The sequence below is a fragment of the Alexandromys fortis genome, unplaced genomic scaffold, assembly GCF_014885135.2.
Source record: "Alexandromys fortis isolate MF-2015 unplaced genomic scaffold, M_Fortis_MF-2015_v1.1 scaffold_5, whole genome shotgun sequence".
Lineage (NCBI taxonomy): Eukaryota > Metazoa > Chordata > Mammalia > Rodentia > Cricetidae > Alexandromys > Alexandromys fortis.
In genome coordinates this window covers 27,031,313-27,054,648 of record NW_026067924.1, presented here as the reverse complement: position 1 = coordinate 27,054,648, position 23,336 = coordinate 27,031,313, and the positions used below count along the sequence as shown (strand labels likewise).

Here is a 23,336-nt window from a genome sequence, read left to right as displayed (position 1 = left end):
TTTACTACATTTTTCTTATTTAATTGGGCGAGGGGTCCAGCGCATGCCATACTGCACATGTGGAGGTCAGAGGACAACTTTCCTTCCAACCGTTGGGTTCTAGAGATTAAACCCAGGCCCTCAGACTTGGCAGCTGACATCTTTACCCCTTGATCCATCTCGTTATCTCTCTTCTTAGCTTCTCACTTCCTTATCTTGTTTGTTTGTTTGTTTTGAGTTAAGTTCTTTGGTTTGGTTGTCTTATATTTGAGAGAGAGAAGCATGAGTTTGGGTGGAGAAAGAGATGGAGAAGATCTGGGAGGAGTTGAGAGAGGGGAAAAATATGATCAGAATATATTGTGTGAAAAAAATAATAAAAATAAATAAATAAATAGATGTCCAAAAACAAAGACATAAGGGGATAAGCCAAATTCCTCAAACACAACTCAAAACCACTAACACTCTTCGTCCTCCCAGGCAGAGCTCAGATATCACAGGACTCCTCCCTTGAGCTCTGTAGACAATCCCTAACTCGCCAGTGTAAAGTGAGGGCATCAGAGGAACCACAGCAGGTGTGTCATTTGTAGTGAAAATTCAGAATGAAGCAGAACCATTACAGCCAAAAGACATCAGGGATGAGGGCATGTCCTTCTTCCAGACATGCCCTTTGTCTCCGTCCATTCTGATATTTACACTGGCATAAAGCACATGTATCCAAGGACAGCCCTTTCTTTGCTGAGAGGACTAGTGTGACTTCTAGAAAATGACCACAATATTTTTAAATGAAGTTATGCAAATCTGATAGTCTAAAGTAAATGTTTCATAAAACCAACGACTGTTTAAATCGTAGGACTAAATTGTTTGTATATAAATATTACCTTTTATATTCCATTTGAGTTTTATGTAGATGAACACATTACTTTAATGACCTGCATTTACGGAGGGAGACTGGGAGAGTGGTTCCCTGAAATCCTTGCCAGCCAGATGGCTGCCTTTTCTTGCATGAGATTAAAAGATGTTTCTCATTCACCATGATGCTTCCGAGGCAGATTAATATCGCCAGCTAAATTGCTTGTGTTTTCAGAATAAAATTTAAAGAGAACTTTTGAAAGCAATTGGTGTCACTGGTTCTTGGAGCAGATTGCTCTCCAGGTAGAGACACACTCGGTAATTAATGGAAAGAATTCTGTGTTAATTGACTGCTTCGGGAAGAGAGATATAATGACTCCTTATTAATCATCGGAAGAGATGTACAGCATGGAGGTCCCACAATAATGGCTCCAACAGTGGAAAAATGTTAATTAATGAAAAAGAACAATGATGTAAGAAATTAGCTACAGAACGCCTGCCTCCAACCGTGGTTCATTTGAAACACAGTAGAGTGGAAACCACCAAGCATTGCTTTAAGTAGCAGATACACAGAACTTTCTGCCCTGAATTTAGGTCGGGGGATAAAAGAGAAGTGTTTCTCACGGTACTCTGGCATCTCTGCTTGAAGAAATAAGAACAGTCACCCAGAGCTGTATTTATTTCAAAGAAAGGGCCATTGTCAGTCATCTCTGATATACACTGTTTAAAATAAAAAAAATAAAAAATAAAAACCATCCCCAGACCAAAAGAAGGTCATTTACTAATGTCCTTTCATTTCAGCCCAGTAGGAAAAAGGGGATGGAAGCCAATGCTGTTCCCCAAATGGAAATCATCAAATTCAGTTTCGGAACCTTTCCCAGATAGCATGTAAGAAAAAACTTCCGATTACCTTTGGTAACCAAGCATCTTCTTTTAAACAATCTAATTTGAAGTCACTGAGAGAATGGCACTTCCTGTCTCTCTAACAACTCGTAAAACAGGAAGTTGAGTTTACTGAACATGCAGAGACACTATCAGAGTCAGGACTAGATCCTTAGAGTCTAGCAGAATCATCAGAGGCCACCCTGATAACTTGCTTCTGAGGAGTTCCCAGGCCACCGTTCCCCAGGTTGGAAAAGGGGACACAGAAAGGAGCAGGCAGCTGAAGGACAGAGCGACAGCAACATCACTCACAGACCCAGCTCCCTGAATGGCCCATGAGCGGCCAGCTCTGCATCCCCAGCAGACACAGGAATCCCACTGACTTCACCCTTGCTTTTCCTTCTAGCTGGAACGTGCTGGGACTGCAAGGTGCTCTCCTCTGCCACTTCATCGAGCCTGTGTACCTCCACAGCGTCATCGTTGGAAGCCTGCACCACACAGGCCACCTTGCTCGGGTCATGAGCCACAGGATGGAGGGCATCGGCCAGCTGCCTGCCTCATACCGGCAAAACAAGCCTCTTCTTAGTGGTAAGAGAGCAGTCTCAAGACAGAGACCTGCAACCTCCTCCTCCTTGTCTTCAAGCTACTGAACATAGGCCCCATGGTTGCAACCCTTGTCTGACTGCATTCATCTTGGCAATGGCAATTTTAGATATAATGAGTAGATTGACAACAATGGAGAAACTTAATATGGACGTGTGTGTGTGTTTGTGTGTGTGTATGTGATCATAACATACCTGATAATAGGCAACATTTTAGCGTGGGTTCATGTGGGACCTAGCACATCACATGTCAGTATCTTGTTTTCACCGCAGTAGTTAAAGTAGCTCACACAAAGACCCTGCTAATGCAATGAGGCTCAAGAAGTCGCCAGCACCTTAGGTGCCCCTGGTGTGTGAGAACCTAAGTTCGGATGCCCAGAATCCATGTAGGAAAAAAATGAACATGGTAGTGCCCATCTGTAATTCCAGCAGTCTTTTGGGGTGATGGGAGCTAGAGACAACCGAATCCCTAGAAGCTCACTGGTCAATTAGCCTGATGTATTTATGCAATGACAAATAAAAGACCTTGTCTCAAATAAGGTGAAAAGCAAGGACTGACACTCAGGTTGTTCTCTGATATCTCACTGTTCATCCTGTCACTGTAACACACAAATATACACACACGTGTACACGTGTGTGCACATGCATGCACACACACATACATACACACACCACAAACTAAAGAAAAACTGGAAGGGTCAGTCAGCCCCCAGGTCACCTGAGTGTGCTGCAGAACCTAGGACACTTTCTGTTGCAGGGCCTGGCAGAAGAACAAACTACACTTGCTACTTCTGGTAGAGCCTAGGTGCTGTTAGGGAGACAGACGTGTCACCCCGCCTAGCAACAGTTAGTTGCAAAGGTTACAGGTCACACAGCCATGAAAACACTGAAAGGTGTGAAATTTTGTGTGCCATCGGAAGGGGCAGGGAGAAGTCTCCAAGGCCCTGTAATGGTGGAATTTATCCCCTGGGACCACTGGACTTCTGTAGTAACTGGAAGCTTCCAGGCTTCTGGGAGACAACCTGAGCAGGAGGAAGAAGCATGTGGGTTTTAATCCTGTCCTGTTAGCCCTACGGTGAGAACTTAGTGGAAAAACTCTCGGTCTTTAAGTGGCTGCCCCTTGAGCATCAGGAGACCTCTCTGGAGGAACAACTTGTGGCAAAATCAGGAAGACACACTGAGCAACAGTGGAACTCCCTGTGCATGAACAGACCCGGGCTCTGCTACAGGAGATGGAGGCGAGCATTCGCCGGCTTGGCTGGTTTTCTTTTAGCTTGTGCTGTGGTGTGAATGTGAAATGCCTTCCACAGGCTATTGGGTTTTTAGATTAGTCCCCAGCCAGTGGCACTGTTTGGAAAGGCTGTGCACTCTTAGGCAGTAGAGCCATATGAGGGAAGTAGGTCACTGGGTACAAGCCTCGAGCTTTATAGCCCCACTTCCTCTCTGCAATGCCTCCTGACTGTCCAATACAACCAGCTTCCATAGGCTCCTCTGTGATGGACTGTATCTCCTCAAACTGTAAGCCAGTGTAAGCTCTTTTTCTCTTAAGTTGCTTCTGTCAAGTAACTTGGTCACAGCAATGAGAAAAGTAATACAGTTCAAGACTCAGGAAAAAACAGTAAGACAAAGCAGTTGTCTGAGTGTCTGTGTGTGTCTATCTGTGTGTGTCTATGTGCCTTTGTATATGTATGTATTTGTCTGTCTGACTGACTGACTGTCTGTGTGTATATCTGTGTGTGTACTCTGTGAATGTCTGTGTATCTGTATGTTGCAGTTGGGCCTATGACTTATTCCCAGAGTTTTTAAATTGCTCCACATTATAAGATCGGGTGTGAAAAGGGGCCTTGTGTGAGCTGTGGTGGGGGTGACATGAAATAATCCACGCCAAGTGCAGAACTATGTTGAGGAAATTCTTAAGAGGAGATGCAGCCTGGAAGCCTTTTATTCATTTATTCTACAATATTGACCACTTAAAGGTTATGTTAAATAAGATCACAGATGCAAAAAGCTAAAACAGAGAAGGTGGAAAAGGAGTTCTCTTCTGTGTGTCACAACTCAGTCCTTCACACATTAAAACCCCAGACAGTTTAGATGCTCTCTAAGCTCCTGGGGTCCTTAACTGAGACTCCTCTTTCTCTTAGCAGTGAGGAGAGTTCATGGCACTGGGACTCCTGAAGCTGAGTATATTGACACATGCCTGTAATTTGAGTATTCGGGAAGCTGAGGGAGGACCATGGGATCAAGGACAACCTTGATACATAACGAATTACAGAGCAGCCTGAGATACACAGAGAGACCAGCGTCATTCTGTGTTCAAAGGCACAGGAGTTATTGACCATTGCTACATCCCAGGGTTCTAAGTGTGCAGCTAAGGAGAACTCGTATTCAAATGTTGGCCAGTCTCAGCAAGGCTACCTCACAGGAAGGGGCACCACTCAGGAATGTTTAACAACTGTTTGTATTAAGACTTTATCTTAGCCGGGCAGTGGTGGCACATGCCTTTAACCCCAGCACTCGGTAAGCAGAAGTAGGCAGCTCTCTTTGAGTCTGAGGCCAGCCTGGTCTACAAGAGCTAGTTCTAGGACAGGCTCCAAAGCTACAGAGAAACCCTATCTCGAAAAAAAAAAAAAAAAGACTTGGTATTATTTCACTATAAAGAGCATTGAGCCCTTGGCCAAGGAGTGATTACTTCATCTCCAGCCTGAGGGCTGAGCTGGTATTAATAAGGCTGGGGTCATATCCACAGACAGTGGGGAACCATCCCTCTGTGTGCTTGCTTACTTCTGTTTATTACATCACCCCCACACCCCTACTTTTGTTCCTAACCCCTCAACACAGATTGTGTGATGGGGTCCATGATATACATAATGAGAGGGGTTTTAGTTCACCTGAAAGGTCCAAGCTTTCAAGGCTGCCTTTGGGTTCCATCTAGGCTGCAGAATCTATGACTCTAACCATCACAGCTCTTGAGTAACGAACAGCCTCTGGGTATACTCTTGGGGACAGAAAAGAGGCAAGAAGAGTGGTATGTTCTGAGCGGTACAACTATTATAAAGTTCACAAGAATCCAGTGAGTGGCAAAACCGTTTAGAGAAATGAGATAACACTTGTGAAATAGGCCTGCCTCTCAATGTTGACTTTACGGCATGAATCATCTCATTCAATCTCCATACCAACCAAAACCAAATACTAGTCTCTCCAGTGTTCAAATGTGAAAGGAAGGTTAGGGAGCTATCTCAGTCTAAAACGTTTGCCTTGCAGGCATGATGACCTGAGCCCAAGCTCTAAAATACACATTAAAAGACCCAGCTTTGTGGCTGGATGTCCAGACAATCTAGTCTCCTTGGAGACTGAGTCCCTGAGAAACCCTGTCTCGGGAGGTGGGTGATGATCCTAAAGAACGATGCTGGATGTTGACCTCTGGCCTCCACATGCATGTGCACACATGTGCAACCTTCGTATCCATGAGTACACATTAATTAACACTAAAAGAGACTCATGCAAATTCAATATATTCCTGAAGGCGCTCTATTTAACCAAAAGGAACAAGGATTTAGATTCAGATCTGGCTTAAACCTTAAATTCTTCTAGTATGTCAGACTTTATCCTGAGGCAGTGCAATACAGCTTCTTAGATGGCTATTTTTTTCAACTGCATAAAAACTAATAATGCGAAACGAGGCTAGTTAAAGAGGCAGCAACATCTAACTGCGGGAGGAGCGGTGTGGGAGCAGCGGGGCAAGGCGCTGGAGTGTGTCCGAAACTCTTAGCTGCCCGCTGCTCTCGCAGTCACTCGCACGGCACCAAAGACCCATCTATCGCCAAGCTCGGAAGTGAAAGTTTCACCTTGAGGGCTAGAAAATTATATTTATTTTTTTAAATGGTCAATAATTTCAGCAATTCGGGGAAAATGTTACTTGGGGACCAAATTCTTTCTCTTTTTTATTTTCATTATTCCTTGTTTTACTTTATCCTGTCTTTCCTTAAAGTGACGAGGACTCGCTGTAACTGAGTAACGAAACTAGCTCTAGACACCATAGTGAAATGGCTGGTTTGGAAGCATATGTGAATGTCTCCATACTAGATGTCCCCAAATTCTGGCCTAGTTCTTAGATTTAGTGTAGGTTAAACTGAAGGGACTTTTTATTTCCTATAATGGGTTTACATTCTATCTTTTTCTGTGCTCAGAACTCCTTGGGTTGTCCTCATTCTTCTGCATTTACCTAAGAGTTTAAAAAACATGATTTAGGGGCGGGACAGATGACTCATGAGTTCTGAGTGCTTGCTGCTCTTGCATAAGACCTGAGTTTGGTTCCCCGCAGCTGTCAATCACCTGTAACTCCAGTTCAGGGGATCCAGTGCCCTCTTCAGATCCCTGTGGGCACCTGCATTCATGCCCACACACAGAAACACACATATAAAATAAGTCTTTTTAACAGTGACTTAAAATTAACAAACACTAAGAAATGGAGACTACAATGCACCCTCCCTACCAGCCCACTGTCAAGGGAGTGGCCTTTTCCGTCTTCTGGGGACCAGTACATCCCTTCTTGGGCATCCAGTCTCCTGTCTGTGCTCTTTATAAATGGCAGGCTTATCTGGTAGCGTGGCAATATAAATAAAAAATGGTAACTTTTCTTTATTGTGGCAGTAGAGATGACTCAGCTGGCAAAGTACGCACTGAACAAACAAAGGGACCTAAGTCAGGTGCCCAGCACCAGCATACAAGCCAGCACCGGGAAGGGCAGAGACAGGAAGATCCCTGGAGCTCACTGGCCAGTCAGTCTTGCCAAAATGGTCAGCTTCGGGTTCACTGAAGAGTACCCATCTCAAAGCATAATGTGGAGGGCCACAGGATGACTCAGTGGTTTAAAGCATTTGTCGCACAAGCCTGACAAGCAGAGTTTGATTCCTCCAAACCATAGTTGAATAAAATGTTACATAGATAATGCAGCAGCTGGAATAAGAGAAACTCAATGACGTAACAGGAGAGACTCGCCTCTGTAGGTTGTCATCCTACCTCCACATGCATGGAGTATGCAGACACACATGCGCAGTAATGGAGATAAACTTGTAATAATAAACATGGAGAATGAGAGAGGAGGGCGCCCACAAGGCAGCCTCTGGCCTCCACACACGCATACACAGGTGAATGCAACCAAACACGCATGCACACACAAAGACCTTTCAAATGGTAAGTGTGAAATCCGTGACTAGAAAAGGACAATTAGAGAAATCCAGGGCCACCTGATGGGCTTGGGATACTAGCACAGCCCTTGAGACTCTTTGTCCTCTCCCCGAGCCCATGCGGCTTCTGCCTCCCCTGCAAGCAGTGTGGCCTGACTGAACCCGTCAGTCTTAACTTACTTAGAATATGGTTTTCATTACCGTCGAGATGCAAATTAGGCTACACCTTGATGTGCCACCTGATCAAACCCCCACGCGGTGACTTCACTGCCTTTGATGGACATTTGAAAATGAATCATGCAAATTTTAAAAAGAAATCATCCTAATTTCTGGGAGCAAAAAAAAAAAAAAAAAAACAAGAACGGGGAGGCTGAGGTGAGGCACAGAGATAATCATAATAATCACACTCAAACAAGCACGTGAACTTCCCTCAAGGTCAGTTTGCAGAGTCGCCTGAAGAGGTGACGCGCGTGCATTAGGAGAACGAAGCCCTGCAATTTGGATGTGACTGAAGCAGTTCTGGGTTAAAAAGAACCAGCCAAGCTGAAAAGGATACCCTCGTTGCTATGGGCACAGAGTGCATAGTAATGTCTCAAAGACGGACTTAAAATAATCTGCATAACACAAGCTAAACTGCAGCCAACTTCAGGACCAGAAACCCGTGAGTGTGCTGAGGCTGGCCCAAACCTTCAATCATTGGGGGCTGCCGTGTGGTGGGCGGGGCGGGGGGAGATTGCATCGTTACCAAACCGGCTACCCTAAAGAAGTCTGCCAATGAGCCTTCCTGCGAATTCAATAAAGTGAAAACAAAATAGTGAGGTAATAACTAACAAAAATCTCTACCTTTTTAGGGGTAAAAGGTACCATAAAAATAGAAAGTGACTTTAGCAGCTTGTCCTACCAAGATATATACTTCTTGTCCTACTGAAGATATATACTTCTTGATGCTTTCAACATCACGGCTAACTTTTTCTCCCATCAAGTAATAATATTTGCAATGGGATGAAGAGGTCTAGATAGCATAGCTGTGCTGGTTTGAATGAGAAATGTTCCCCATAGTCTCATTATTTGAACAAGAGGTCCCATTTGGTAGCATTGTTTGGGAAGGCTGTGGAACCTTACTGGGGGAGGTATGTCACTGGTACGGGTTCTGAGGGTTTATGGCTCGTATTTGGTTCTCTCTTCCCTCCTCTCTCCTCCCTGTCCCCTTTCTGCTCCCTGAGTGTAATTTGAGCACCAGCTTCCTGCTTCTGCCTCCATGCCTTTTCTTCCTATTGGCATGTCTTCCCCGCCATGATGGACTCTATCCCTCTGGAACTGTAAAATGAAATAAATCCTATCTTCTCTAAGCTGCTCTTTGTATCACAGCAAAAGAAAAATAACCAATTCAATAGTCAAACTATATTAGCACATTTAACAGGTGTGGATTTATGTTTATTTACTTGTGTTTGGGGAAGCATACTTGTGGAAGTCAGAGGACGACCCAGAGGAGTCATTACTCCCCGTCTACTATCTGGGTCACTGGGACTGAACTCTGGTCATAAGCATGGCAGCAGGTCTCTTATCTATTGAGCCATCTCACCAGCCCTAGATGCAGGTTTTAATCTTGACCTTTCTCAACTCACACTGAAAATAGAACAATGGTTATTTTTATGGTACGAAGTAAGGTATCATATGATAGCAACAATCAAGAAATCTGAGGCCAGAGTCAGACCAGAGAATTGGTCGTGAGGACCATGAGTTGAAGACCGCTGTTTCAGTTTCATGTGATGAATACTGCTGCTAGAAACAGGGGCATGACTTCTCTTTCTTCCTGGTACTGCTTGTCCTGAAACAGCAAAAAATAATAGCAAACATATCTAAAAAGCTGTTTTAGACGTGGTGTTTCCTGACAACTTAGAAGTTTAATACACATTAAAACCTTCACCAATTACAGGCTAAATTTTGCCCCAATTCTATTTGCTTTTGACACTCCGGATACCTGTTCTGGAGTCATTCATGGTCCTACTTTGGTGTTTATGAATCTTATGTGGAGTTCTGATCCCCCCCTAATTCAAGAGAAGTTTATGAGATTAGTGATATTTTGAAAATAACTCCAATGTTGTGACAGCAAATTCTTTCATCTAGATATTACTTTGTAGCATCATTTTATATCAAATTTGGGCACATGATGTTAGCAACTGACAAACTTCGATAGAAGTTTTTGACAAATCCCATGTACTCTTTTGTTGTTTGTAACTATTGGAGGTATACAGGCCGTTGGCCCCTCACAGCCTCTACTTAGACCTAGAACTAGGCAGCTTCAGAAGTTGGTTTGAGTCTTCCCAATGCCCCAAGAGGGCCCCAGGCAATCCTTTTGACTCCCCCCACTTAGGCGTCATCTATACAATGAACAGGATAACCACCAGCACTCCCCCTCATCTGGCAAAGACTGGATCCAAAACTTAAACTGTGAAGGGAAGTACCTGTACAAGCTTCATGTCTAACATGGGAACAGAGAACACAGGCATCCATTCCCCTGCCTGATTCATCTTTGTGTGCTTTGGAAGTCTACCTATTGAGTTCCAGGCCAGCCAGGGCTTCATGATTTAACTCTGTCTCCAAAGAGGGGTGAGAGACATGGAAAATAAAAACCAAAGCACAGAGGCAGAGTGAGGAAAACTGCTACCCTGAAGGCCCAAGTGGCCACAGGAGGAAGAAGATACGGAATAGGATGTGGGAACATCCTCCGGAAGAAAAGAAAACTTTCTCTGTTGGCAAGATCTTTGTAGTTCCTTGCTTTCTTTTGGGTTAGCCGAGTTTGTGAGGATAGGTGCCTGTGTGGCTGTGTCCTAGATTTTCTTTTGACATTTCTATTGAGATCAGAGAATCTGCTAAACTAAACTGGTTTGCTCGTTTTGTCTATTTGGGAGAGGGAGTATTTGGACAGATAGAGACATGGCCCCGAGGTTAAGAGCACTTGTTTCCAGAGGACCAGAGTTGGTTCCCAGCACCCAACCCCACCTCCAAGGATCCAAATCCAGGCCTCCCCCAGCAGCTTCAAACGGGTGCACATGAGCCCACATAGACACTCACACACAAATAAGAATACACTTTTTAAAAGTAAAGCTTAATAGTACACATCTGTAATTCTATCATTTAGAGATTGAAGCTGAATGACCACAGGTTTAAGGACAGCATGAGATGTATAGTGAGACTCAGTCTCAAGAAAAATAAAAAGAATGGATCTCTTATCCTGTTGTCACTGATCCAAGGAAAGTATTTCCGTTGCCACTACATCTAATTCCTACAAATATCAACACGTTTATTCGCATCATTCGGGTGTTTATTTCCTCACTCAATCTTAGGGAGAAGTTGGGAGATGCTGACCATATTATTCAACAAATAGGAACTAGTTCCTTGCAAGTACCAGGCACAGTCCTCCATTGATGCATACATAAAGGCCTTATCTGGAGGAATGAGAAAATGGAGGATGGGGAAGAGAGGAAGAAGCAAAGGGGGAGGAAGATGAAAATGAGGGAAGAGTTTCCAAGGGAATTTCTTTGTTTGTTTGCTTGTTTTGTTTTGTTTTGTTTTTTGAGACTGGGTTTCTCTGTAGCTTGTCTTGGAACTAGCTCTTGTAGACCAGGCTGGCCTTGAACTCACACAGATCCACCTGCCTCTGCTTCTCTAGTGCTGAGATTAAAAGCGTGAGCCACCACAGCCCAGCTTCCAAGGGAATTCCAAGGAGCGGGCTGTTCTCTGGTTGCAGTCTAAGGATAAGCAAATGGGAGACAAAAATATTCTTTGAGAAACACTGCTGCTTGGTGTCTCCTTCCCAATGTTTGAAAAGCTAACTCCTTACTTGATTTTGTTTAAAATGAGTTTGGTTCCAATTCTGAGACTAGGTCACAACAGTCTTTTCTTCAGGGCTTTCAATGTGTCTATAAGGTAAACAGGGAAGAGGGCAGACCATAAGATACCTTAACTCATCTTAGCCTTGGAAGACAACCTTGTAGGTGCTTGCCACATACACATGAGGACCTACAGTCTATCCCCAACCGATACAGAAGAAGCCAGGCCTCATAGCCATGCCAAGCCTCTACATAGGTACTCTGGATTCAAACTCGGGTCCTCATGTTTGCACAGCAAAAGCTTTCACCCACTGAACGAACCGTCTCCCAGCCCCCTTGGTTTACATTTTACATACGCTGAGAACTTGTTAAGACAGCCTCACCACACGACATCCCAGCTGCCCACCCTCAGACCCACCACATCCCGCAGGCTTTGCCCTACATGTCATATATGTCCCACTGAATATACTCTATTAAGACAGGAGAGTAGCTATAAAATTACTGGCAATTATGATGGTGTTCATGTTCGTGATAATGAACAGAATGACATTAATACGATAAATTTTACCAATTCTGTTTCTGTTAGAAGTGTGTGTGTGTGTGTGTGTGAGAGAGAGAGAGAGAGAGAGAGAGAGAGAGAGAGAGAGAGAGAGAGAGAGAGATTATACAGGGTACACAGGATATCTGGCAGTATATTAAATACTAAATTCAAAAGGCCCATTCTATCCCTGCAACTTTATGATTCCATGCATGCCTGGAATCATGCTACTCCATTCATTTTGCAAAATTAAATGTAATGCTCCCCTGTATTATAGACTCGCCTCACTTCATATAAAAATTACATCCCTGAAAGGTCTTGTGTAAATTTAATTTGGGGAGAGTGAATTACATTTTAAATATAGTAGGCTCACCAGCTATTTAAAGACATGCTGTAATGTCTCATTTATATAATGCCTTTTAAAAGAAAAAAGAAAAAAATAAATAAGGATTTCTTTAAAGTAAGGCGTCTTCATATAGATGTGTGCCGGCATAAAGCTAATTTCCACTGATGATATGTGGACAGTCTGTCTCCACTCTTAAAAGATGATGGAACTAAGAGTGGTCATAATAACTGTTGTAATAATCAAATTCTGGTGAAGGAGAAGCGATACTGGGTTAATTAACTTATCAGAGATGGCATTACCAGGAAGTCATAGAGGTGAGAATTGACCTTGGCCTATTTCTGAGCCCACCTTGTTAACACAATTGTGTGAACTGAAAAGACAAGCCAGACAACCGAAGTGAGTGTGCCCCACCCCCACCCTCCAGAATGTCTGAGGCAAAGGCGGTGGAGACTGGCTGATTTTCTCCACAGATCGACTTTGGAACAAGAGAGATCCTTTCCAAAACGTCACCAAAGAAGACTAACCCAATTACAAATGTCAATACATCTCTGTGTTGAGTATCAGACAAACTTGCATTAGCATTCGTCTGCTCAAGATGACTTTGGTAGAGGAACTATTTAGGTTGCGGAGGTTCCCTCATGACTGTTCAGAAACATCAGTAAGGAAAAGGTAGTAGCTGATTCCGGAGTTTTCATAAAATTCCATCATCCTTCAGGCACATTTTCCCCATCCTCTCACTCTTTGAGGCTCTTAAACAAGTTTCCAAATCAAAGAGCCTATTGCATTAAGACAGACCCACTCTGACGTGTGTTTCCTTCGTTTATTCCACAAACCTGAGAAATGAGCAGCTACCATTAAGGTATCTGACCACAGTCTTCCACCAGGACTAGCACGGCTGAAGGCAAGGGAAAGGCCAAACAGATTGCCCCAGAGAGGAGAGGAGGACGCAAACTCTCCGGTCTGTAGATGTGTCCTTTGGCCAGTAGGTGGTGCCAGAGTGTGGGATAACACCGGGAAATGGTGCTCAGCGGATGGTGTTTTCCAGGAAGTGACTCTGAGAAAGCCTCGAAGAGACACCCAGAGTGTGGGATTACTCCAGGAAGTGGCACACAAGTGGGGTTTCTGTAAAATGTCATATTTGGAAGGGAGGGGCTTGCAACTTTGATTAAAATTCATGAAATGGGGAGATGCTGACAAAATCATTTCAGAGGACCCCACGTGCAACCACATTTGTTGTTATAAAAAGAAACTCACAGAAAAAGGGTCTATGAAGGCAAAAGAAAAGATTGAAGTGATACAACCATAAGCCAAAGAATACTTGCATATTCTAGAAGATAGACAGGTCAAGGAAGACTCCTCCCCCAGAAACTTCCAGAAAGCATGGCCCTGCTGACACCTTGACTGTAGATTTCTGACCTCCAGAACTGTCAGAGGGCAAATCTGATTGTTTCAAGCATTACTTTACAATGAGCTAAATATAATGCTAAATTGTTAATGCATAATTTTCTCAATTTTAGAAATCAAATTATACACTATTATTCCTTCATTACAAAATAATTCATTAAAGGCAAATGTTTCTTAGGGTTTCTATTCAGTCAATTTTATTTTTACTTGTTTTGGTTCCTAGATGCCAAAGAGAAAGTTCATAGAATCTTTGGTCAAGGTAGTCTGCAAAGTAAGAAGCACAGCACTGTGTGTCTTAGTCAGAGTTTATGTTGCTGTGGTTACCAAAAGTAACTTAGAGAGGAAAAGATTTATGTCATCTCACAAGCCAGGTCAGAATCCATCACTGAGGAAAAACAGATCAGGAACTTAAGGTGGGAGCCTGGAGGAGGGAACTAAGGCAGGGTGTGGAGGAACACTTAACTGGCTTGCTCCCCTTGGCTTGCTCAGCCTTCTCTCTTATACCACCAGTGACCACCCGCTTTGGAATGGTACCACCTCCAGTGAGCTGTGCCCTCCATATCAAATACTGATCAGGAAGCTATCCTACACACTTGCCTACAGGCCAGTCTGATGGAGGCATTGTCTCAATTAAGAGTCCCTCTTCCCAGATATGTCTAGGTCTGGCCTAAGTTGACAAAAACCAAGCAGCATACCATAAATTCCATCAACTTAATCCTAGTCACAGTACTATGTGGAATGTTCCTTTACACTCTTTGAATGTATATTCTGATTGGCTTAATAAAGAAGCTGCACAGAATAAGGTTAGGAGGAAGAGTGAAACTGAGAACACTGGAAAGAAGAAGGGCAGAGTCAGGAGTCACCAGCAGACACAGAAAGAAGCAAAATGGGTATGCCGTACTGAGAAAAGGTACCAAGTCATGTGGCAAAGCACAGATAAGAAATATGGGTTGATGTAAATGTAAGAGTTATCTAGTAACAAGCCTGAGCTATTGACTGAGCATTTGTAATTAACATTTAGCCTCTGTGTGGTTACTTGGGAGAAGCTTGCAGGACATAAAATTCTGCCTGCAGTACTAGGTTTCTGAATATTGATTCTTCACCAGGGGTATTCTTTCTTCTTGAACTGTAATCAACACAATACTCATTTTTCAAAATACCAAATCCATTTCCTAAATCTTAACTGGAATTGGGCCCCATGTCAGCTAGAAGATTCTGATCAGCTGGTGTCTTCCACTGAAAAGGAATTTCAAAATAATTCTGAGGAGATACTTACTACTGAACTGGGGGCAAATTGGTAATGCTGTACATGTTTAGCATCCTAGATTATTAGGTATCATGGGAATAATCTTAGCATGACATGTTGTATCCTTCTTTTATTGTATCCTTAGAAGTTGGTGTTTATTTATTTCATTATTTTTCAAAACTGAGTCCCATGTAGCTCACTGGCCTCCCAGTCTCTATCTAGCTGACTATGACTTTGAATTCCTGGTCCTCCCGCCTGCACCCTCCTAGTGCCAAGATTATGTGCATGCACCACCATACCTAGTTTTATGTAGATGTAGTGCTGAGAGTCAAACCACATGATGCCACAGCCATCATGTGGTTACTGGGAATTGAACTCGGGACCTCTGGAAGAACAGCCAGTGTTCTTAATCTCTGAGCCATCTCTCCAGCCCCCAGGATTTTTGTTTTTGCAGGTAGAGAATAGAATAGAAGAAAAATAATCTGTAAAGTAGAGGCTCAGAGTATAAGAAAACAATGATAACTCCAACAGAGGTATTAATGTTAAATGTAGGACAAATGTATAAAAGTCAAAAAATGTATGTTTAATATAAAAATAACCCTGACTTCTGCTTGTTGGTTGGTTAGTCCATTCCCTATAACAATTAGGTAATTAATCACCAAACCTGACATATTTTTTGTCCTATAACTGGGAATGTCTTGGTGTGTGGCTTGGAGAAGACTAAACAAACTAGAGGTGACCTTCAAATCTCCCCCTGAGTCACAATTACTAGAGCAGTTGACGTTTAGAAAGCGCTCCTTTCTGTCTCAAGTCATCTTCACCTAACCTTACGGAATGAAGTTGCCATCATCAGCGATCAAAAGGGAATGAATGATGTGTACCAAGGCCAAAGACAGGCTGGAAACCAAGTCTCTGCGGTTCCAAAGTCTGGAGTCTTGTTTTCATATTTAGTCCAAGTCTGTCGGCCTGCGCCTTCCATCCGTTGGATAGCACTCCTCCCTTCCTTCCCCCACATTCTTCACGTGTAGACACAAGAATGTTCACGGCTGCCTCCCTGGGCTGTCTGGGCTCTGGTGAGTCTGGCAGGCAAGGGTGTTGAGAGCAGCGTCCAGCCAGTTCACCGTTGAGCCGTCTCCAAGACAGGTGTCTGCTTGCTGAGAGCCAATGGCAAAGCTCAATGTTGTCTCCAGGAAAGCAGTAATAGGAAGAGAAAGGGCAGAGGGGGTAGGGGAGGGGTGTGATGAATTGCAAGGTAACAGGCAGGTCGTGTGTTGACTTCAGACATTTGAAGGCTTTCCTCTGAATTTAGAGTTTAGGATTTTGGAGACGCCCCAAATGGATGCTTCAGTGGTCAATCCCAGTACAAAAACCAGAGGGATGAGAGACTGGGGAGGGGCAGGGGAACCTACAGAGATGGAGAAGAAGCCAGGCTGCTGAGCCTGGCTGCCCACAATTCCAAAGCAGTGATCGCATCTCTTCGTACCCAGTCGTCCCTGACCTCAGCAGCTGTCTCTTCCTGCCGAGATGGTCCCTGCCCAGTAGGACAGTCCACGGCTGCCAATGGGCCAGATTGTCCCCCCTGCCTAGCTCTCAGGGGTGGGTAGCCACGACAGTGAACCACTTCTAAAGGAAAAGAGCTGATGTGGATGAAATTTGCCTGAATGTCCAACGTTGTCCATCCATGACCAGAAGGTCACAGGGTGACTTTCAGTCTGAGAGCTGGGCTGTTTAGGTGGCAACGGGCAAAGCTAAACGACCATGCGCCTAGAGAACACGCCTCGGTTCTATCCAAGAAGGCTGGGGCGGAGCTGGGGACACGGGAGGATCCTGAAGTCTGAGACTGTGTAGTACACGGTGTGAGCAGATCTCCCGCGAAGAGGAGAGCTGCCCCCTTACAGGGAGTTGAATATAGGCCCCTGCCCTCTGGTGCTCTCACCCAGTCGTGATTTATACCTGGACTGCTTCCCAGCATGTGGGCTTCTCTACTAAGTGTAGCGCACCCCGGGGACCCCTGAGCAGCCATCCCACTGGACCAAACGCTCTTGCCAAAACCTTTGGTGCCCCCTGCAGCCTCCAGGCACTCATATGATAAACGGGCAAACTAAGAAAACTCTCTGGTATGTCCATTCTCTTGACAGACTCTTCAGAGCATCACCGAAGTGCCTGGACCAGAGATTGACTTCATTATCTGCTTACTTTCAGGGTGGCTCCCCAAGACTCCGAGCAAAGATTGGGCCATACCGTAGATCCCACAGAACTTAGGAGCGTGTGATTTGTTATGCATGGGGTTGCTGTGGAAACCATCTGGGCCACATGTCTCCCAACTGTGTTTTTATTTAGATGGTCTCTCCCTAGATATCAAGGGTCAGCAACCATAACCTTCAAGAAAAGTAGCAGAGAGACAAATAAGTGAGAAACCTCCAGACTCTTGGCTGTGTTGGGCACTTGATATGATCAGAGAGGGCAGGTGTTCATTGTAGTTACCAGAAAACTCACCCCAACATTTCCAGGAAGTCCTCATCATAATGAGGAGCACTGTGAGACAGTCAGGCAGGAGGCGAGGCTGGAGCTCAGAATATAACATGGAAAGCATGAAACCCCATGCTGACCAGAGACTATCACCCAGAGTAGAAAAGTCCTGACTTTCTTCCTCTGCTCTACTGTGTGAGGGTCATGTCCCACCTGAACACTGTAAACAGAGACTGCTTTTTCATTTCCCGGCCACCCAGACCTGAATAATCACACAAAAACTATATTAATTACAACGCTGTTTGACAAATGACTCAGGCATATTTCTAGCTAGCCATTACATCTTAAATTAACCCATTTCTATTAGTCTGTGTATTGCCATGTGGCCGTGGTGTTACCTCATTTTCTCCATATCTTATTTCCTCTATGACAGGCTTGCTTCTCTCTCCTTCAGCAACTACGTGGCATCTGCCTGACTCTGCCTTCTTTCTCCCTGCATTCAGTTTAGTTTCCCACCTACCTATATTCTGTCCTGTCATAGGCCAAAGCAGCTTCTTTCTTAACCAATGGTAATAAAACATATTCTCAGCCTACAGAGGGGAATCCCACATCAGAACATCAAAGCACAATGGTCCAACAGGGGAAGAGAGGTGCACCGTAAAACAAGGGTTTTCATGAGAATTCTGGGAGCCTCCTAGGCACTACCAGATTCTTCAAGGGTCAAAAGACACACTCAGGCACATGGGAAGCTCAGCTTAGAATAACCTGAGCTTGGTTTAATACTGTGCTGTCATTTTGAGAAATGATGTTGCCATGCTAAGAACTGATGCTGGGACTTCTCACGTGCTAGGCAAGTACTCTACCCATGTTGTGTATCCCTAGGCTTATTCTTGTTTCTTCCTTATTTGGAAACGAGATCTTGCTAAGTTACTCCAGCTGTCCTTAACCACAATTTGTAGCCCAACCAAGCCTTGGACATGTTATCCTCTTGCCTAAGCCTGAACCACAGGCCTGGCTTGAAATTCTTAGTAATTTTGCAATAAATGGATTTCTATTCTCATCTCACACTGAATCTCATCAATGCTTTTACAGACTGTATTGCTTGACTGATTATCCTAAATATATAGCTCTTATAGCTCCTTTATTAAATCTGGGGTCTCTTCCTCATAACCAAACCATAAGCCTAAGAGCCTTTAAAGAATTTTTTGACTAACCTTGTGCTTTGGGTATCCAGTAGGTGCCCAATAAGCTCACATTCCTAGAATTTTCAAATGGTTTTGCTTGCTCATTAATTCATTCAACAGACATTCCCAGAAGAGGGGCAAAAATCTACCCATAAAATCCTTCCGATTAAAAGGTTAACAGCAGGTCCGGCAATGAATTCCAATACAAGGCTTTCTTCAGAGTTGGGCGTGACTTCCAACCTCCAGCCAGACAGGTGAAACCATGACTTCAACGTGACTAAGTTTTAAAGAAGAAAAGCAAGACAGTATTTATGCGAATGTCTCGTCCCAATTCAAACACAAGCTTTAGCTCCCATTACCTGCTCTCCTGGGAGCCCTGTTTCAGCTGAAGAACATAAATGCTTGACTACTTTCTATTTCTCTCTTGACAGGCGTGAGTAACACCGAGGCCCGGCAGCCAGGAAAGTCTCCCCAGTTCAGTGCCAACTGGATCGTGGGCAGTGCCGACCTGGAGATCATTAATGCCACAACTGGGAAGAGGAGCTGTGGGGGCTCATCCCGGCTCTGCAAGCACGTGTTTTCTGCTCGGTGGGCACGGCTGCATGGTAGGGTAGGTCGCACCGATCCTTTCTGGGGAGAAAATTGGCTGTACCTGGGCTCTGGTTAAACTCCTGAGGAAGCTCCAGGAACTAGGACATCATTTGATCTGTAGTCATTGTGAGACAGGACATGCAAACGGATCCCCAGGGTTAGTGCCCTTTCTCCAGCGGACTGTCCAGGAATTTCCTCCATGCGCTTACCAGCTCTGCTACCCAAATGTGGTTCTCGGGGCTTAGGAAGTATGTCTCTGTGAAATCAAGCAACAAAAGAGGTTATTGTTGAGCCAGCTAATGCCACCAGGCACTGTGCCGATTGGTTTTCACAGTGTATCATAAGAAAGGTACATAAAGAGAGAAGACCATGTGGTTAAGTATACTAGCTCCTCTAGGAGGGACCAGGGGTCAGTTCAGAAATCTCATGGCCACACACAACTGCCTGTAGCTCCAGTTTCAAGGGATCCAGTGCCCTCTTTTGACTTCTGCGGGCACTGCACATGTGTGGTGTGAATATATACACCCAGACCCATGCATATACACATAAAATAAAATAACATAATAAATTCTTCTTAAAACATTAAAAAGAGAAACAATATTATTCCAAGTTCAAATATAAAGAAACTACTCCTCAGAAAGTATATAGAGGCTGACAAAGTGGCTGAATGGGTAAAAGCCCTTGCTACCAAACCCGAGGGAGGACCCAAGTTCAGTCCTCAAGACTTACACGATAAAAGAAGAGAACTGACATCTATGACTTGCCTTCATACTTCCAAATGCATACGCAGCACACACACACACACACACACACACACACACACAAAGTGAAGAGAGGGAGGGAAGGGGAGGGGAGGAAGGAAGGGAAGTGGGTAATTTCCCACTAATTTTCAAAGATGGTGGCTGTCAGAATTAGCAATTTTTTCCAACCCAGAAGGATACCCATTTCTGCTAGAGCAATGTTTCAGAATATGCTTTCCATTATAAGCAGATAATAACTACTTTTGGAGGGTTAAGACTGAAATGCAGACTTTTATGTACTTTGAAAGCATAGCAGATTATAATAAAATACAGATAAAAACTAAGATAATGGAAAAAAGGTATTTTGCTCATTTTTTGTATTGGGACAAAGCTCAGTCAATGAAACCCTGGCCATGCAGGCACTAGGTCTTGAGTTAAAGCCCCAGAAACCACGTGAAAACACCCAGCATGGTGGCACTATTGTTCCCAGAACTGGGGTGGTAGAGACAGGTGTGTTCCTGGGGCTAGCTGTCCAGCCAGTCAGCCTAGCCTAACCACACAGCTCTAGGCCAGTGAGACACCCTGTCTTAGCGGTCTCTCTAAGGGGTGGGGACAAAGTTGGCACCTTCTGAAGAGCATTACTCCTGAGGTTGGCCTCTGAATCTCTGTGCACCTGCACACACGTGCACCCATATGAAATACACACCCAATAATAGTGTTTGGACTGGTCTATCGACCAGTAGAATAGCAGGTATAGAAGAAATGCTTAAGCATTTTCACCTACCCAGAGAATGTTAAAAAAAATTTACAGTCATCTAAGAGTTTGGCAGTAAGCTTCCTCTGCCACAATCATGCAGATATGGGCATATGGCACCATATACTCCAGTTCTGACTAGAGCGCTCTGCCTCTATCATGCCCACACTTACACCTTTTCCCATGCCTCACTTCTTCCAAGGTCTGGAGAAGCACTGGCTCTTCTTGTCTTGCTGAACAAATAGGTCCTTTTCTTGTTCTCTATGGCACTGGCCACAGAGTAGACACATTGATCTGCAAACCTTCTGGGAAGACTGCAGTGTTATGGGAAGCTCCCCTACCACAGGCCTGCCCTCCATCTTTCTGTCTTTCTGTTGGGAGACTGAGAATATGAATGGATATGTTCTCCCTGCCTTGCGTTGCTCCACCTTTTGACTCCTATGACTCAGAAGCCTGATAACATCCTACTTTTACTGCCTTTCTAGTTATTGAACAGCACAACTCAAAGGCCCTCTTCTCTCCTACCTGCCATGATGCTGTTAGTGCACAAACCTACCCTAGCAATCCTTTGGAAAGAATATATAAACCAGTGGTTTTATTATTGGCGCTGTTTTATCTACTTTGTCTGATTTTACTACAAAAGTCACACTGGTGTGTCAGGAAGCTTCCTCATGCCCTACTGGGCCACCATTGTGTGGAAAGTGGCACCTCTCCTCTGTGATTTGAGACATTTATCTCTGAAAAGTCTCTCAGTCCACTTGGGCACTCCCCAGATTGAAATTGTTATTACCATGACGCTTAAACTCTCTGTTCCCTCAAGGCTCTACTCAGCAGTTTCCAAGTGCTTCCTCACCCCCCTCGTGGGAGTTGCCTACATGATCCAAGTTCTGTGATCTTTCCCTGGCCTGTTTCCCTCAGAGCTACCTCCTCTATCTCTTTCTGGGTTTTGCTAAGTTTGGGTTTTTTTTGTTCATTTTGAGTCAGTGTCTTCCTATGTATCCCAGGCTGGCCTTAAACACACGGCAGCCTCCTGACTCAGCCTCTAAACTGCTGAGATTACAGGTGTGCATCATCACACCCAGCTAAGAAAGCAATATTAAATTCTTACTAGGAGGTGAGTCATATGTTATGTCATATGGGAATCATATGTCATATGTTATCCTCTGCTCTTCTGATAAAGCAAAGTATCCTTAACAATTGGGTTTTTCACACAGTTTCACAATAGAATTCAGATAACTGCCCTTCAGTTTGTTATGCTTTGTTTTCTCATGTGTTTGTGTGTGTATGAGTTCACACATACAGGAGGGAGGGTGCGTGTGACATGAGTTTGGAGGCCGAAAGTCCATGTTGAATGTCTTCCTTGATTGCTTCTCCTTATTTCCTGATACAGGGTCTCTCACTGAACCTGAAACCCATCAAGTGGCTAGACTAGACTAGCCAGCCAACAAGTCTCAGGCAATGCCTGTCTCCACCTTCCCAGGGCTGGGATTATAGACATGAACAAACACATGCAGCTCTTGACACAGATGCTGGGGATCCGAACTCAGTCCTCACGCTTGAAAGGCAGGCCTTTCCCAAACGAGCCATCTCCTCAGGCCTGTACAGTACAGCAAAGGAGACAAATGACAAGGGTTGGGACTAAGCTGGTATTTTGCTTGTGAAACTCATGTTACTATTACTGGTTGACTTCACTTCCTCCTCTCCACAGCTAAGCACACGGATCCCCGGTCATGGAGACACACCGTCCATGTACTGTGAGGCCAAGCTGGGGGCTCACACCTACCAGTCTGTTAAACAGCAGCTCTTCAAGGCTTTTCAGAAAGCTGGTCTTGGCACCTGGGTGAGAAAACCACCAGAGCAAGATCAGTTTCTACTAAGTCTCTAAGTCGCTAGACTACTTTGCTGTTGGAGCAGAGCGAAACGCCTGGAGGAGACGCCGTTGTACGGTGGTGTGGTGTGTCCATCGACTCTTGACCTTGTTCTCCTTCAGTGTTCAGGAACACACGTATTCATGTCTGGATCGGAGACTAGATTTGAGTTTTTTTCATGCTGCTTCTCCCTGGGTTGTTAGTTCTAAGAACTCTGTCCACATAGCTTGAGGTAGAAGCACTATTGCATTAGCCCCATCCCTTCCTGGTGTCAAAAGGAAAGAATCTCTTCAGGCAAGGGGAGCTCAGAGGCAAGATTGGAAAGTAGTACTTACGTGCAGCCTCATGCCCCATCCTCCGTGCTTCCCTCCCCTTTCATGGGCCTCTCTAGTGGTGTGATCGAGTCTCCCCAGCACAAGTTTATATGACTTCCATATAAGCCACAGGTGAAAAGAAAAGCCATGGGCTCTTTAACTCCAAAGAACCCAACAGGAATGAATGCTGAATTGTTTTCATTATCCATTCAGGCCTTTCCACCGTCTTTCAAAAGTTCTTGAGATGGACACTGTTAACGAGCAACTAAAGTCCATGAAAACCCTGTTTATGACACAAAGGGATAGTTACCTAAGACACAGAAGAGTCATGATCTATGATCTAAGAAAACTGCTTTTCATCTGCCCAGTTGTAGAATGTTTCAAACAAACCCAGGCCTATTCCTTGGTCACAAAATTTCCATTGCTTTTCACACAAATGACAGCCATGGAAGTGAGAACTGCAGAATGGTTATAACTATGACCCAATAATCTCTACATTAGGTAATAGTAATAAAACCGAGTCTTAGAGAAAGTTCTGAATTTTAAAATGA

At 44.3% G+C, this 23,336-nt stretch overlaps 1 protein-coding gene across 1 annotated transcript in view; it reads left to right on the top strand.

Moving 5' to 3' along the window:
- The window catches only part of Adarb2 (adenosine deaminase RNA specific B2 (inactive)), a 541,704-nt gene extending 518,368 nt beyond the window's left edge, over window positions 1-23,336 (top strand). Inside the window, exons 8-10 of the mRNA XM_050142297.1 lie at window positions 2,117-2,298; window positions 18,950-19,128; window positions 22,312-23,336. Coding sequence (XP_049998254.1) covers window positions 2,117-2,298; window positions 18,950-19,128; window positions 22,312-22,488 — 538 coding nt within the window. The 3' untranslated portion in view covers window positions 22,489-23,336. The remainder of the gene's footprint in view (window positions 1-2,116; window positions 2,299-18,949; window positions 19,129-22,311) is intronic.